The sequence below is a fragment of the Lampetra fluviatilis genome, chromosome 4 (genome assembly GCF_964198595.1).
Source record: "Lampetra fluviatilis chromosome 4, kcLamFluv1.1, whole genome shotgun sequence".
Classification (NCBI taxonomy): Eukaryota; Metazoa; Chordata; class Hyperoartia; order Petromyzontiformes; family Petromyzontidae; genus Lampetra; species Lampetra fluviatilis.
Window position 1 is genome coordinate 29,097,029 of NC_136278.1, and position 17,771 is coordinate 29,114,799.

At 45.8% G+C, this 17,771-nt stretch overlaps 1 protein-coding gene across 1 annotated transcript in view; it reads right to left on the reverse strand.

Annotated features, from left to right (window-relative positions):
• The window catches only part of LOC144931407 (uncharacterized), a 168,005-nt gene that overhangs the window by 92,330 nt on the left and 57,904 nt on the right, over window positions 1-17,771 (reverse strand). The window contains exons 15-19 of the mRNA XM_078855213.1: window positions 11,891-11,944; window positions 11,344-11,388; window positions 3,587-3,640; window positions 2,574-2,627; window positions 831-866 (exon numbers count right to left, since the gene is read on the reverse strand). Coding sequence (XP_078711339.1) covers window positions 831-866; window positions 2,574-2,627; window positions 3,587-3,640; window positions 11,344-11,388; window positions 11,891-11,944 — 243 coding nt within the window. The remainder of the gene's footprint in view (window positions 1-830; window positions 867-2,573; window positions 2,628-3,586; window positions 3,641-11,343; window positions 11,389-11,890; window positions 11,945-17,771) is intronic.

The following is a 17,771-nucleotide window of genomic DNA, read 5'->3' on the forward strand; positions in this document are numbered from 1 at the left end:
TCGCGCATCGCCCAGCTGCCCCGGCCCTGGGACGAGTCTGTCAGCGGCTCCTTTCTGCCGCCTAATTATCGGAACCAGCGCGTGAGCACGGCGCGCGCCAACGCCGCTCGCGCTCATTCATCCGCACGGCTCGCTGCTGCGCCGCCGGGTGGCCGGGGGGGGGGCAGGCGGTGAGCCGCGTGAGGCTGTCAGCAACGCTGCTGAGAATGAGACAAGGCAGGCGGTGCTGGTGGCGGTGAAGTGGTGGTGGTGGTGAAGGTGGCGGTGTTAAAGATGGTGGTGGCGGTGTTGAAGGTGGTGGTGGCGGTGATGGTGTTGAAGGTGGTGGTGGCAGCAGTGGCGGTGTTGATGGTGGTCGTGGCGCTGAAGGTGCTGAAGGTGGTGGTGGCGGCCACAGCAGAGGCAAGAGTTTCTATTTCGGGGGGTGCGGGGGGGTGGGCGTGGGTTGGGGGGTGGCAGCTGTATTAACGCTTTGTGCTCTCCCCGCCCGCCTGGGCCCTCACACCGCCTTCCGCTACGACTCAGTCAATCCACCGCAGACTCCGGCTCCGAGAAGTTTCGCCGCGGCCGTCGACGCGCGCGCCTCTCATGTAACTCCTTAATGTGAATTATAGATCTGCAGGGCGCGTATCTCCCACAACAGCTGCTCGGCTTCGTCTGCACGACAAACGAGCAGGCACCGTGCCGCACAGAGTAATTATGTTTGGGGCGAAACAAAAAAAGACCCTCATCCCACGGGTAGCAACGAGCTCCTTACAAACCCCCACCCCACCCATTCTACCGCAGCTCTCCCCGCACCCCCCCGCCAACACGATATTTCAGTCACTTACAATGTCGCCGGGTTGTCCAGGCGGTCCCACCTCCCCCTGCGGGCAAGAAAAGAGCCGGCACGGTGATTAATAAATGTTTTTTTTTTAAGCACGTGTGTCCTTCGTTTTCCCTTGGTCACAGGTCTCGTAAAATCCCTGCGCAGAGACACAACGCGCGGTCCATTCATCACGAACTCGCGTGGGTTATCATCTGACTGGCTTTAAGCATATGCATGAAAAAGTGGGGAGCGTAAATGACGATCAGAGCAAACCAAATGAAAAAACAATTTCAAAATAATAACCGTGCATGAAAGCGAGCGTTTATAAAAACGTGTAAAGTGAAATTTCGATTTAAAGCTTTCGTGACTGCAAGGATTCATCTTCTTGGTTCTTTTGGTAAAGCAGCCATCCTCTTCACCTGAGGACGGCTGCTTGCGTTGTGGCCGAAACGTCGTGAGAATGATTTTATTATGTTTTATTTTTATTTTTTTATGATTTCCCTTCTACGTAACTTTACCGAAAGAACCAAGAAGAACGTGTAAAGTGAGTTGGGTAGTTTTTCCTCCAATCGACTTTTTTTTCCCCCGCCAAGCTGGTATAACCTTGCTCAAATCAAGTCGGGTGTTAACTCTTATTCATTAAAACTTAAAGAGTGCCGTTTGTTGCTGCCCGCAGGGCGTTTTTGGGTCTCCGAGCCTGCGCTCGTTAACCGCCGCTTTACAAAAAGAGCGGTGATGCTATTTTGTAGATGTGCTATGTTTGAGTTTCAGTTAATGACAATCACAAAAGTGAAACTGATAAAATCAAATAATGGAATTTGGACAAGCACACTTTGCTCTTTGCAGCCGAGATGCGCAAACTTGTTACCACTGGACGGAGTGCATGGGGAATGGGGTGCTAATGATTTATAACCCAAAAGAAACACCACTTAAACCACAACATTTACCAGGTCACAGTAGTCTGGCAAACTTTTGGACGTTAACCGTCCAAAACAATTGGCAGAGAATATAATTAAATCAATATGGTAAAAAAACTCCCAAAGTTTAACAAACGAGGAATAAAATAAACATTACATAACAATACTGTATACACACGTCAATCGAAGAAACTTAAATTCATATTGCTGTTTGAATTTTTGAAAAAAAATAAACAAAACTTCAAACTCTTCTCATTCAAAAGAAAAGCAGCAAAATAACCCAGCAATATCGCTGACAATAAAAAAAAATCTCACCATTATTTAAAAATTCTGAAGCCACAACATTGGACGGAAAACGGCCACTTCAGCAGCCCTGAGGGCCAAGCAGAGTTCTACGGAAGCCACTAAAAACGTTTAAGAATCAATTTTTGTTGTTGAATTTTGACGAAACGCCAACATTCATCGCAATAAAAACATATTTTAAGATTGAGTTTAAACTTCCCGATGTCAACAATGGCTTTCGGTCCTTGTTTTGCTTGACTATTTGCCGGTTTATTTATGGAGCATCACAAATAAAACACTTTTCAGAGGTCATGGCGACCTCCTCGCAAGCTGATTTATTAACGGCACAATTGTTACATTTCATTGAAACCGGAATCTCAGATGGCAAGGAAATTGGTAGCTGCTCGTAAAGGCCATGCTGATTGGCTCTGTCTCATGGATAAAGCCATGGATGAAAGTGAGAGGCCATTCTTGACAAGAGTTTAAAAATGTGGCAGTGTTCCTTGTTAACTGAGGCTGGAAGGTAAAGAGACTGCTGAGTGAGCAGTAGGTGTGAGGATACATACTCTTTCTCCTCTAGGCCCAGGAAACCCAGGAAATCCATTACTTCCTTTCTGGCCCTGAAAATCAAAACAGACAAAAAAATAATGATAATAAAGATGCATTTTTTTTAAAATGTATTTTTTCTCAATTTTTTTTCTAACTGTGGTCTCGTGAGACAAATGTACATTCTGCAAAGTTCACCGGAAATTACATCAACTTATGTTTTATAGAATGGGCTGCGGAAGGAGATATGACGGAACTACGTCTGAGATCGCTTCAAGTTACCTCTTACACACACACATGAGGGGTGCTGCTCTCTCCTCGGCACACTCGTACAGAGGAATGTCTGTTAAATGGCAATGAAACTGTTTATATATATATTTACAGTCTCAGAGCTCGAATTTTGTCAAATTCAGTGCAAAACCAATTGTAATATTACACGTTTGTGCGTGCAGTCAATGGCGAACGAGCTGAGACCATGAACCCGCCGAAACTTGAGAACCCGATTTTAAACATGGCCGGATACCTGAATTCGAATTCAGAATTTCAGCAGTTGTGGTCCAGTGCTCGAAAACTCTGAGCCACCCAACCAAACCTCCGGGGAAAGTAATTCTTAAAATTAAGAACACAAACTGGCACCTCCGTGGATAAGACAACATATGAAACATATCCTTGCTTCCAGTTTATTGGTAGACATTTATAATCGTTTTTATTTCCCAATGGAAAAAAACATTGGAATGGTCCAAAGCAGATATAGAATATAAAAAAAACATTGCGGCACAGCGAAATGAAGCCGATTGCGAAGGGTAAATCAAGAAAGAAAAAAAACGCATTCACACGAAACGCGGATCAATAAATCACAATTTAAATGTCTTGCGAAAGAGGCGATTTTTTTTCTCTCCCATGCCTGTAATTTTCCATTTTGCGCAGCGCGGAGGGAAAGGCAGCACTTTACTGGGACGCAGGTAACATTTTTATAAGGATGGCCATAAACGTGGCTCGGGCGAGAGAGCGTGGCGCGTGTTTGTTTACGTACATCCTTTCCGCTTAGTCCCGCGGGTCCCGGCAAACCTATATCTCCACGGTCACCCTGTAAAAGCAAAAGAGCTCATCAAACTCAATTCGCATCCCCCAACCCCCTTGCACAGCGAGGCCGGGCAGAGCCAGCTACATATTCTCCGCGTGTAAAAAAAAGAATATATAAACAAAAACACACACACCAATGGAGACTAGGCTCTAAAAAAGCTGTCTCGGGTGTGGACCAATCAACTTCAAGGACAGTGCATATCATTATCATTATCAGAGTTGTTTCTTTTTGTTTGCATTTTGACTGCTTGTGTTGTGGTTATTGCAAACATGATACCTTGTATAAAGGTGTCAGTTTTTGTACCAGTTGAAAGGGTAAAAACCTATTACTATATTTTGCCACTGGTAAAAGAGATGTCTCATAGCACACACAATGGTATTTTAAAATATATCCTCAACTTGGCTATAATGGTATTTTAATTCATGTTTACAATGATTCATTGGATCAGTGTTTCGAAAGAACACAGCCCTGCTCTGTCTTGAGCCACACTACTCTCATAAAAATATATAAAAACAACCGGCAGACTCTTGTGACCCCCACTAACTGAAAAAAAAACCTCTCCCAGTTCACGAGAGCCATCCCACGCGTGCATCACGTTTAACACGTAGGCTTTTGTGACCAACATTATCCATAATAGTATTTTTTTTAGCTAGAGCGCGTACATATAAATAACTGGCGCGCTATTTTAATGCGTCAAACCTCACCAATTGGCCGTGTAGGGTGGTGGCGGGTTTAACGACACATTCATATTAACGCGATCTAACCTAAAAAAACAAAACCTCGATTATGTGTCACGTGCTCCCTGAAGGCCGCGGCGTCCCTTAAGCGCCGCAGAATCCCGCGGGGGATTTCAGCATCGTGAACGGCGGGGCTGAGATTTAAACCCTCCCTCTACGTGTCTCGCACATATGGTAAAAGGGTAAAGGTGCAGCCCTGCAATTTCTTGCTCACGCCCACTGCTGGCCGAAGGGCCTTCTCCGCATGAGGGAGCTCTGGAGAGGACCCCTCTCGACAGTAACTTGGCCTGCTCTTCCACACTGGCCAGATGTCTCGGAATAGGTGGGAGTACCCACACTTTACCCCACCATACCAGACCTGCTGATCGATGGTGTTTGTATTAATACTGCTTCGTGGATAGACGTGGAGGGGGGGGGGTTGGGGGAGGGGGTTTAGGAAAATTTTGCGTCTCCGATTAGTACGGTTTGCTACGTACGGTGCGAAAAAAACTCAACAAAATGTATATCCAAACTTGTACCATTGCGTCATCTGCCATGCTAACCACTTACACGACGACAGCGATGGTGAGGTCCATGAAATGTTTACTCTAGATATCACTAAATGTTTGAACGTTAAACATTTCAGCAGCACAGGAATGCGCAAACCTATTTCTCACCCCTTTGTAGTGCCCTGTGTTGTCATTCTCCGGATGAAAGTGTCCCGTAATGTGTTTTACTTTGAGAAGGCATGGCATTTGTTCAGGGGCAATAATATCACACAGTAAGGGCTGCTCAAATTACACTGATTACAACAGTGATATCAGTTAAAGGTGTAGCCCTGAATGTTTTGCTCATGCCACTGCTGATTGAAGGGCTTCTAGGAGAGTCAGCTCTGGAGAGCTCCTCTGGAGGGCATTTTGGCCTACCCTTCTGCACCGGACAGACACTTTGGAGGAGGTGGGGAGTACGCACTACACGTTTTCCCAACAATCAGTTGGTTGGTGACGTTGAACCAGGTGCAAACCTGTAAGGACTCCAAATCTCATTTGTAACGGTGATTTAAAGACTCTGAAATTGTTTTGTTCTTCAAGATTGTCCTGCGTTGAGATGTTTGGCCAATGCCACCAATGAGTGTGTTACACGTGGGAAGAAACCGGGGTGCCTGGAGAAAACCCACGCATGAAAACGGGGGATGCACCGATGGGTTCACAAGCACACGTGATGTACTGCCACTGCATGGCCACTATACCCAGTTGTGTGAAGCTCTAGATCGCAGGCATGCTCCACTATGCTTCTCCACACTCGAGATTTATATTCTGCCGATGAACGGATGGATGAATGATGTGTAAATAAAAGTTATTTGCAATAAAAAAATATAACAACACGGATAAGGACCGCAACAATAAGTTTCTGCAATATACACACCTCAGTATAAACTGCTGCCTCTACAAAGGCTCCATATTCACATGGCATCGATGTGACCTTGATATCCGCATGACCTCGATGTGACCTCGATGTCCACATGACCTCGATGTGACCTCGATATCCACATGACCTCGATGTGACCTCAATGTCCAAATGACCTAGACATCCACATGACCTCGATGTGACATTAATGTCCAAATGACCTAGACATCCACATGACCTCGATATCCACACTCAACGTTGCTAAGTTCACATTGCCATACGAATGGAGCAGTAGCGTCCGCTTCCACAGTTCTGTTGGCTTTGCGAGGTTCGCCACATTACCCTGGATTACAAGGCCGGAGTCAATAAAGTTATAAAAATCTGGTCACAGACATACACGCTAACATACACCATGGAGTCATAGACAAAGCTCACCCACATAGCCTTTGTAAATGTATTGGGGCAAATACTATTAGTGAGAACCTATTAAGGCTGGCACGGTACACAAACTTCTGTGGCCAGGCACTGCTGCCAGCCACATTTGTCTTCCCAATGCTAATATTTACACATGGCACTAGGCACACATTTAAGAATGAGTCGATCTAGGGAAGGCCCATGACCGGTTGAGATATTTTTCACTGGTGTTGGCTGTGAGCGAGAATCGAACTCAAGTCTCAGGGTTCGTAGCAAAGTGTGCTAACCACTGCACTACCGCTCCCCAAACGAGCATAGATAGAACTCCCGTGTAGCCTTTAACAAACTGTCATGGAAAATGCTGTTACTAGGCACCGATGAAGGCCCACACGGTACACAAAAGGGTAGGTGGTCAACACCACACTCGGTCACCTTAGTTTCCCCCAGTGCTGATGTTTACACATTGTACCAGGTACTCATCTAAGGCAGAGTCGACTTAGGGGAGGCCCAGAACCAAATCAGATAATCATCATTGGTGTTGACCGTGAGTGGGAAATGAATTCAAGTGGCCAGGTTCGTAGCGTAGTGCGCTAACCAATGTTCCACCACTACCCAACACACAAAAACACATTAACAAATACACCATATGAAAAAATAAGCATAGGTTTTACCCTTTCTGGCAATAAAACACGAGGTGTTAAGATGTTCAAACACCAAATAGAAACCTTTTGCAAGGAATCAAGTCTGCATTAACCACACGTACTTGTGTAGAATAAAGGTCCCATTTTAAACACACATCATATTATAACGCACCCCCAACTTTTCATTTAAAATAGATGGGAAAAGACTGTGTCATATCATCCGTAAAATACGTTACATGTGCATTTAATGTTCCCATATAAAAAACCCCATTTAACTCAATAATAGCACAAAGGAGATCGAAACTGCCGATTACAGTATCCTGTCCTCCACTCTCCTTCTCTGCCCAGCCCTCCCTTACAGGACAACAACAGAGGACAGAGGTTCCGGCGTCTGTGCAGTCTCGGCAACGCAAAACCAGATGCCCCGAGCCCCGCGCGCGTTGACTTGTGGGGCGTGCGATCGTTTTTGACACCGACCACGGGACACACTGGCACGCGGCACCATGCAATTAGGCTACTCGACCCGGGCAATTACGATGCTGTAATCACCTCCCCCACACCCCCCCCCCCCCAAAAATAAAAGCACGTGTTCCCAATATCTTAATTCACGGTCTTTGAGCTGTGAATTTGGAACCGCGCGTGTTTGGCTGCGGTAAGAAAATGCGTTGCGGAGAAATTCACTTCGGGTCCAGAAATTGACGAGGGAGAGCGAGAGAGAACGAGAGAGAGAGCGAGAGAGAGAGCGAGAGAGAGAGTGAGCGAGAGGTGGGGCTTTACATAAAGCAGAGTTAAAAATGTAAAAAAAATTTTTACATTACGAAATGATGAACGAAGCAAAGTGCTGAATACACCGAGCATCTTCATGTTTCCACTGATCGTAAAAAAAAGGGAGAAACTGCTTCCCATATTTGAATGGGGTTTTACAACTGTGGCCTCTGTGCTCTGTGCTCTGGCTGGTTTCATCTGTCATGTAATGGAAGCTGAATGCCACACACCTGGTCTGCACATCACAGTGTGGGCCACGTGTGCAAAGCTGACATTGGACAAAATCCCAAAACACTGGGGCAGACCAACACGTGATATTTGGCACCATATGTTACGTTTATGACTCTACAGTATTCCCCGCGTTATTCGCGAGGGATATTTTCCCGAGATGTTCGTGAAAAGCTCATTTCGTGGAAAATTATATTGGTCTGCAAAAAAATATTTTTTTATGAATTACCCTAAATACGTAAAACAAACGATTTAATACATGAACATGATCTCATCACTTTATCTCACCACTTTCTCGCATCACATTATCCGTCACTACTTTATCTTAAAATCGCGGGATAGCAAGTTCGCGAATAACGAGGGAATACTGTACATGCTTTCGGAATTGCAGAATGCCACGCTAATTGGGAGATGTGGCGAAGTGGTTAGCGCACTATGCTATGAACCCAGCGACTTGAGTTCATTCTCAGCCACCGGTGCACCACCCAGGGACTTCTGAACCAGTCCAGGGCATGCCCCTTCACCAACCCGTTCTGACCAGCGTGGTGAAGTTCTGTCAAACAACCACTTTGACCAACACGGCATAGGCAGGCCTTCAGCCCATCGTTGGACTGTACAGAGGGCTCCGGGAACGAAGAATATAATTAGCATTGCTTAAGCGAGCGCGCTTTATAACTCACACGTCGGTGATTATAGTAATTTAATTTTCTCGCTCGCCATCTCGACAGAGTGCGACGCAACGAAACGATGCCCCCTTTTTTTCTCTCGCCTCTTGCAACGAGAACGGTGCGTCAAAAAAAAACAGAATCTGGAAACGCAATTACGTCTAAATGCATCGTTTTCTGCGGAATATCAGATTACAGCAGGGGCATCCTCCCGGGCACAATGTCTCCTTTGAGCCGCAGCCTGCCGCTCAAGAGGGAGGGGGCGGTGTACCTCCGCTGCTGTCACGGCGGCAGGATAATGAGTGTCTGGCCGAGATCCTCCTGCCGTGGTCACCCGTCTGGCAGGCCGCTCAAGCGCGTGTCCAGCGGCCGTGCGTCTGTCTCGGCGGGCGCGGTGGTACAGCCTTACAGCTGCGGAGTGGCGAGACACACCTAGGCCCCCCTCCCTCCCTCCCCACCTGCCTTGGCTGTCAAGCTGCGGTTCTGTCAAAACCCGCGGCAGACCAAGACATTGCACGCAGCCTTTACAGCCTCGTCAAATGTCTTTTTAACGTGCGTTCCTTTCGTTCTCAGACTGTGAGCTCATCAGCCATTAGAACTATGCCATTATCATAATTCGTATTCTTCTTTGTTCTATCGCTGCAACGTGTGTTATTTGTGTTTGTTTTACAGTCCCCTTGTCAATGCGTTTGCTGGATGCAGGACTCCCCGTGCAATGTCAGTTACGGCGGTTCTTTTTATATCGCACATCATTGTGGCACATTAGCAATGGATCACTCTTTTTATTATTTCTTTGTGCAGCAAGAGACTAAAGTGGGGTTCTGTGAAAGTCCTGAGGTGCTGTGCAGGACATCAATGCACGTGTGTACACCAGCATGCGATAACAAAGTTGGGCCTGTAGGGGGCTGGCAGGGTTATTGATTAACCGGACTTGTATGCCAGTCACGTGGTTAATGGCGACTCGGTAGAAGGATTGCTGTGTGTGGCACACGTGCTGTAGCATCTTACAGATTCACCACAATAAATGTGTTTGCCCTCGATTTGGAGCACCTGCCCACGTCCTTTATTTCGAGTGTGCAACATCATGTTTCACCATACTTCACCACGCTGAACACTGCGGGTCGACGCAGGAAGGTTACCAGGATCTGTCACCGATGTTGGATGTGGCAGGGAATCAAACTCAGGTCGCCGGGTTCAGAGTGAGGTGACCTAACTACCGCGCCACCATTCTGTGTTTGAACCCTGAATAAACAAATCACCTAATTTCCTCATATATTTCTAATATATATGTATATATTTATATATACACAGTATAATGAGTGAAGTCATGCATAATTAATGTTTCAACTAAGGGGGTCATTTAATAGCGTACGGGACGTGTATTTTTGGTGAGAGAGTAATAATGTCATGACCCGCTCGTTTAATGGTAACCATGGACCACAAGCAGAGGGAACGCCCGCGAGTCTCCATCATATCAGAGGTACATCACAATTTTTTTTTTTCAGTTGACAGGCCGAGACTCGGATAAAAGTGGGGAATCAAACATTTATCGAGTATGTCTTTATCTCTTCTTAGCTGAGCCAGCCACACACTTACGCGCAGCGTTGGTATCACGAGAGCGTTTGCCTTCATAGTGGCCATGCAGGACACATTTTACGTGGCTCAATTTAATGACTGTGCCGATACATGCAAAATAATTGTTCACCAAGTGGCACAGGCGCTGCTGATGAGTTGTAAGGGATTTTAAAGGCAATCGCTTGCCCACGACCTCCTACGAGCAATGCCAATGGTGCATTGACAAATCCATAAACAAAGGCGGTAACATTGTTACCCATGAACCTTTGTCACAATGCGAAGCTGAAACACCTTTGATCAGTTACTAAACTAAACTACACTTTTTATTTTACCAGGTAACACCCACTGAGCGATATAGACCTTTTATAGAAGTAACCTGACCACAAATGATTGCTCAACGAAGTGATTTATCACGTGGAAATTTATAGCAGACAAATACTCTAAACTCACGTTTCTAAATGTGGCAGAAAAACCCGGAGGACCCAGAGCAAAATCCACGCGACCATGGGAAAAATATGCAAACTCGAAATATACAGCAGGCATCAAGGTCGGGATTAGACTCACGACCTCCTGTATACCAGGCGAAGCAGTCAACATCTCGCCACCATCTGTAGCAGCCAGTGAGTGATTAAGACTTTCAGAATAGATGGCCTGGGCTATTCTTGTTGAGTTCTATATACTGGATTAAATACCAAGGCACCAGTGGGAAGATGAATGCTTCATCTAAATTCAGAACAAATTTTGGCATGGCCAACACACGGACAGACACGCTGTTTTTGAATTTGTGTGATGCCAAGTGGCAAGGCAATGTATACGGGGACACACAATCATGGCTGAATGAAATGCGCATCGAAATTATGTTCACGGTATGGTGGTGATGAGTATATGAGAGATGCTTCATAAATTCAGCATTGCAAATCTGCAACACGTGCAATGGGATTCTGCTAAGGCCCTTTGAAATGCGGCCTCAACATTTTTCATTTTAACTTGACCTTGTTTTGAATTTCACCCATGTGAAAAGGCAGGTTTTCCACGAGGATAGCTGGTAAGGGAGCCTTTGACATTCTGGCAAAGAGCCAAAAACATTCAGAGCTTACATTGGCTACTAAGTTATGTACTTACACACATCAAAAAAGCTTTTTGAAATTGGATGTGCAATGAATGCCATTAAGGACTGCTTGTTCAATGATTTAAGGCATTTCTGGTGCAGCTCGAATTTTCTCTGCGAGTCATTAACTTAAGTGCCTAGAAACAAATGCTGAAAATGTTACAAAATTGCGATTATTAAATCCCACCTTTTCTCCTCCAATTCCCACATGGCCTTGTATTCCTTGGGGGCCCTGAAGTGGAAAAAAAAAGTGTAAAAAAAAGTAATACAAATTTCAGACGATTTCAGACATGGAGCAACTTACATTTCAAAAGGAAATCAGTTCACAATGCAGTTTTTTGTATGAATAGCGAGTAAATTAAACATACGATTGACACATTTTCAGAACATCGGGCAGTCCCTTCTAACACCTCTAACAGTTCCCATACATTTCAGAGCGCACTTGTGAAAACGTGCCTCGGAGCTTGAGTTCGCCTTCCGACATTTTTGAAAATGCGGCCCCTTTGAGTTTTGGAATGGGCAGAATAACCAACATTCGCCTGCCCCTTGGCTGGCTCCCCTATTTCCCATTCCATCAGCTTTTCATTTAGAGCAGAGGCGTGATAGGTTGCCACCCTGCCCCATGCCACGATCTCTTTACGTCCCACCAACATCGCCCCCCCCCCCCCCCGCTGGAAGCACTGCGCTGCACAAAACCACGCCAAGAGAATCACGCATTAATAAAGGTGACTTACGGGGGGTCCCGCAAGCCCAGGTGGGCCTGTCTTCCCATCCGTCCCCGGTGGGCCCTGAAAAACACGCAAAGGGGGGGCGGGGGGGGGGTGGCATGTTGCGTTACATGCTTCCGTGCCACCACGCAGCCAAACATAGCGCGGAGGACACGCAGACAAACACGTGCGCGCTCCTCTAGGCGCACATGGCAGACACGTAACACCTCTATCGCCTTCTTGTTTAAGGACGAGCTCAAATGATCGCTCGACATTCATCGCCGCCAGCGTCGTTCAAATGCAAGCGAGTAAATAACGCGCGGCAACCAAAAACACGTGCTAAACGACATCGGTGTTCAATTCATCCCGATCAATGCTGGCGAATGAAGCGGTCAGCAGATGGCAGTGGAGCAAACGGGTTGCTGACCTATCTGTACAGATTTATCAAAATGGAGAAGCAGGCAATGGTTCACCTTCATATGTGTGTGTGTGCCACTCCACATAAATAATTTATATATATTTTACACAGCCTTCTAGGAGCGCATAAGTTCAGCAAGGCGTACAGTGTCTCATCACCTTGCTTGAATAAATGCTGGAGAATGGCCAGGTATGATATGCAAGTAGCCTCTCTTTAACATGCGGGTCTTAGTTCGAGCAAAAATGTATAAATGACAACAACAACAACAACATAATGATCAGTGTCAATTTGAAGACTGTAATAAAGAGATAAACAATGTCTCAATCATGTCTGTCTCGCAACACAAACAAATTAAAACATTTTTAGACAAGCCACGCACGGCTTCCAAGCAAAATCTGAATATTTCGTTTTACTGGAGGAATCCGATGATGCTTCGTCACAGATGTCCAGTTAGAGCTACCTGTTCCAGACGCACGCCGCTACCTCTGCTGCGTTCGCCTTTCAGCTCGTTCCAGCCATCGCAGTATTCTCAAGCTCCCGTCCCGCAGGAGAAAAATAATTCCTCGTTTAAAAAACAAAGTAATATCGTACGGAAGTGTTTCTCACACTTTTGTTTTGTTTGGCTCGCGAACCGCTCAGCGGATGCAAACATTTCCACGGACCACCCAGCACCCCCCCCCCCCCACCTACGGTGAGAAAATGCATTCACTTCTCTCTCTAAATACCAGGTACACAAAATTATTAATGTTACCGGAACATAAAAAAATATATATATTAAACAAAAACGCAGCTATAAGTGTTTTTGTTAGCTCTTATGGGTTAGGAAAGTTTCATCGGGGTTGAGTTTAAGCAAAGGTATTTTTTTAATTTAAACATCATCGGTTAAATGTCAATTCATATCCGAAAAAAATAAAAAGAGTGGCGTGCAAACGTCGTCGTGATTTCCGCATCAAACTGCGTGCGCATCAGCGGCTCCCGCGGTCCACCTGCAGGGACCGGACTACGACTTTGCGAGCCACCGCCGTACACCCCAGACACGCGGCGACGAGCTCCATCCTGACGCGACACTCGTTAACACAGAGCGAGGCCTTCCCGACAAAAAACAAAAAAACAATAAAATGACTAAATTTCGATTTAAAGCTTTTGTGACTGCAGGGATTCATCTTCTTGGTTCTTTCAGTGAAGTCACGTAGAGGAGAAATGATAAAATAATAAAAATAAAACATAATAAAATAATATAATAAAAAATATAATATAATAATATAATTTTATGATATGAGATCTCTTTTACCAGTGGCAAAATATAGTAGTAGGTACCAGTTTAAAATTGAAAAAAAACCTACTACTACTAATTTTATGATGTTCAATTTAATTTATTTTATTATTTCCCTTCTACGTGACTTTACCGAGAGAACCAAGAAGAATAAAAGGACTCCTCCTTGGTGAGCACGAACGCCGCACGCGAGGCTCCAGATCCAGAACGACGGCACTCCCCGGTCGACACGACACACGCGGGTTCTGGCGCACGTGAACCCCGGCATTTAGCGACGCTACACTCCACGCAGGCTGCCGCACTAGACGCCGTGCCGAGACAAAAAGGACAGATTTCGTTGTTTCGTGCAGCAACCGCTGCGAGATTTCACTCGTTCTTGGGAGTTCGCGTTTTTGGCTGCACGTGCCGGTGTTGTCCTTGGCACTCGCCAGCAAACAGATCCAATCGCTGCGGTAATTATGCCAGAAGCACACTATGCAATTAAAATAGTGGCATGCATCTGTGTTGTTATTGTTGTTGTTAGTCTTGATTTGAAGCTGTCGTGACTGCAGGAATCCATGCTTTTTGGTTCTTTCGGTAAAGTCACGTAGGTAGAAAAATTAAACTAAATAAAAATAATATATCACGACGTTTCGATCGCAACACAAGCGGTCGTCCTCAGGCGGAAAAAATAATCGAGCAGATTATTAATAATCCAGCAGTAGAACTGCTGAACCGGCTGGATTATTTGTTCCGTCTGAGGACGACCGCTTGTGTTGCGATCTAAACGTAGTGATCTATTTTTATTTTGTTTTATTTTTATACCTACGTGACTTTACCGAAAGAACAAAAGAGTATGTTGTTGTTAGTTTTTGTCATCATTATGATTGAGAGAAAAAAATCCGCACGTCTTTCGCTCGCAAGAATATAGCACGGCAGGTCTATATATGACCGTTTTAATTGGCCAAATTCAAATCAACAAAGGTTTTTACGACAGCTGAGAGAACAGCAATTTCTTCATCAGCACACAGTGTCAATTTGAATGTCTAATTTACGGTGCACTGTTTTTAGACAATGGCATTCCAGGAATCTATCCATGTTAGGCAAGTGGTGGCTCAATCCGAGGAGCTTCTATTTTTCCCCTCTCCGTTTTTTTCCCCTCCCCACTCTCTAAATATACTCCCCTCGCCGCCACGGCGGCACCCCGACGCTCGATCGCTCCCCACGTCTCGCACGTGCTTGCCCATTGTTCTGTGCGAGCCAGCAATGAGTCACACGGAAACGCGCGCAACACAAATATCTCCGTGACAGCCTTACCGGCAAGTGCCGTTAGCGAGCAGCACCCACGAAGGCCGGCACGGCACACGATGGGGTGGGTGGCCAGCACCACGCCCGGCCGCCTTTGTCTCCCCAGTGGCGACGTTTAAACACCGCACCGGGTACTCATTTGAGGCTAAATCGAACGAGGGGGAAGAGGCCCAGGGACCGGTTCTCGATAAACGTCACTGGTGTTGCCATGAGCGGGAATCGAACCTGGGTCGCCAGGTTCGTAGGGCAGTGCGCTAACCGCTACGCCGCACACACAGCCACCTCCACATGAACGCTTGCGGTGATCCTCGCAAGCAGTGGCTCTTGGCTAACCATCGAACAAAGACGGCCACCGCATCGCACGCTTTAGTAATGCTCTTCTGCATCGGTCTGGAACGCTTTTCATTCCGATATTAGGAAGCTACTGGAACTATGCACGTATACATCATGTAGATTGCAAAGTCATTTCTTTAAAACTGCTTTTTGTGTTTAATTCGTCGTCATTTCCCCGCACCTCCGATTAGCACGACTGGCTACGTACGGTGCGAAAGAAGTTTAACACACATACATTAAAATATATATATTTTTTAATACACACAATGGACAAGAAGGACAAGATCAAAGGGCTCGCATAATGCGCATGCATAATGTGCGTTGACTCATTAATCCCCCCCCCCACTTTGCGCAAGAGCGCAGAAGCGTGGTCACCACATCTACGCCTCTATATAAGGAACGAAACAGGTGGACTTCTCCACAAATCTGGCTGTCGCCAGATGAAGCTATTTGTAATTACTGGCGAAACGTCGTACTCGGATTGTAAATGTTGTGGCTTGGCTCTCCAACACACCGGTTAGTGCTGTGCTAGTGACGAATTGGCACGTTCTGTTTACGTGACATAATACTGGTGATAATGATGATGATGATAATAACGGTGATAACGATGATGCAATTCATGATGCGCACGATATTTCATGGACATCAATGACCGTGACGCCAAGGCACGAAGCCACGCTCACAATGTCAGTGTCACTCGAGAGCCGGGCGAGAAGCGGTGGGGCCATTAAGCGTCTCTTAAAAATAAACGTGTGTCTTAGCTGACACATTCAATGGCCCAGCTGAATAACAGCAATTGTACATGGCAGTAGCTTCATTTGGTCTTTGCCCAAGCACTAGTCGCATAGCTAGAGGGTGTGCAGGCGGTGCAACCGCGTCGGGGCCCATGGGACGGGGCAGGCCCAAGTGCTGGGCTTCGAAATGTGGGGGGGGGGAAATTTTGACAGGGGGATCTCCATTCCACACGCTGCACTCGGGTTCCGTTTTAGTTTTCTAGAAGGGGCAGTATGATGCATCGGTTCACGGGTTCATATCAATTCTTAATCTCACAATAAACAGAACAAATCGTGTGTAAAAAAATATATATTTTTTTATAATCTCATACGTTGCAAATAACGGATTCACAACATATTTTCTGATACCCGAGGCGCTACCACTCAACACGATATTGCAATGAAAAAAACTTCTATTCTTGAATTGAATCACGTACATGATGTTGGCAATTCACAAAATTACTTCACCGCTACATCACAGACTAGTTTTGCGGATGCTGTTAGCGAGCACCTACCAAAGGCCAGCAAGACAGACAAGATGTTGGAGTGACCAGCACCACGCCCGACCACCTCGTCCTTCTACACGCTGCTCCAGGTAAAGTACCGTGCTCGTTGATGGAAACATTTACCAAAGGAAGGTCCAGGCTAGGTTCAGATTGAGCATGCCTGGGAAACAACCTCAAGTCACCAGTATCACCACAAGATAGAACACAATACAGCGAGCGGGCTTCTACACAAGTGAATCTTCTGCTCCCTCCTCCATCCTCCTTCTCTGCCTCCCCTCCTGCAGCACTCCGTTGCCTTGCACTAAAAACATAAACTTGGTCCTATAGCACCACTGGTCCAAATGGCCTCGTACAAACGTACACAAAATCTAAACAATTTCATATCGATGGGATCCTTTTTGCCACTGGTGAGACAAAGCAATAACAGAGGCTGTCTTTGGTCTAGGCCAATCCGTTTAGAAGACAATGCATTCATTATCAAAGCATATGTATTTGCATGTTTCAACGCAAGTATGTGTGGTTAATGCAGACTTGATGCCTCGTGTCTATTTGGTCTTTTAACATCTTTGCACCGATGGTTATGCCAGAAAGCGAAAAGCCCTTTATTATTAAGAATTTTATTTTTACCGTGAGCTCTTCTTCAGATGTGATCTGGTCACACTGGAGAGCTCACCGAAATGGCTTAGATCATCATACGTGGGAATTTATAGTCGCAGCGAAATAACCCGAGCGCGTGTTGTTTATAAATGTGGAGGGAATAACCGGAGGAACCCCCGGAGAAAAATCCACGTGACCACCACGCCAAATATACAACGGGCGTCATGAGGGTCAGGGATTGATCGCATGAAGCTACTGCATACCAGGCGAGCGAGTTCGCATCTCGATATTCGTATACGCTAATGATTCCCTGGCATGGGATTGTCAGCCGAATGCCAGCATGCCCATTGTGTCCATCGTGTGTGCCAATTGTATATCACTTGATGCAGCTAATTCGGCTGTGACGGTCCCACCTGATGACGGAGACTTGTGTTGCCTCCGAAACGTCGTGATTTTTGTTTTTATTTTATTTTATTTTCATTAATTTTGATGTTTTACCTACGTGACTTTACCGAAAAAAAAAACCTAAGAATATGTATATCAGCCTTGGAGAGCTGCGTCGTCTGGTGCAGTCACACTGGCCCAAACGAACTCATGTCAAGAGTACACCAAATGGACACTGATTCTACACTAATTGTGGAAGTACCTCAATTCGATTTTAACCGCCCGCTTTGTTGAGATTTGGAAATGAGTTCGTAAATACTCTGAGAGACCCTTCTCA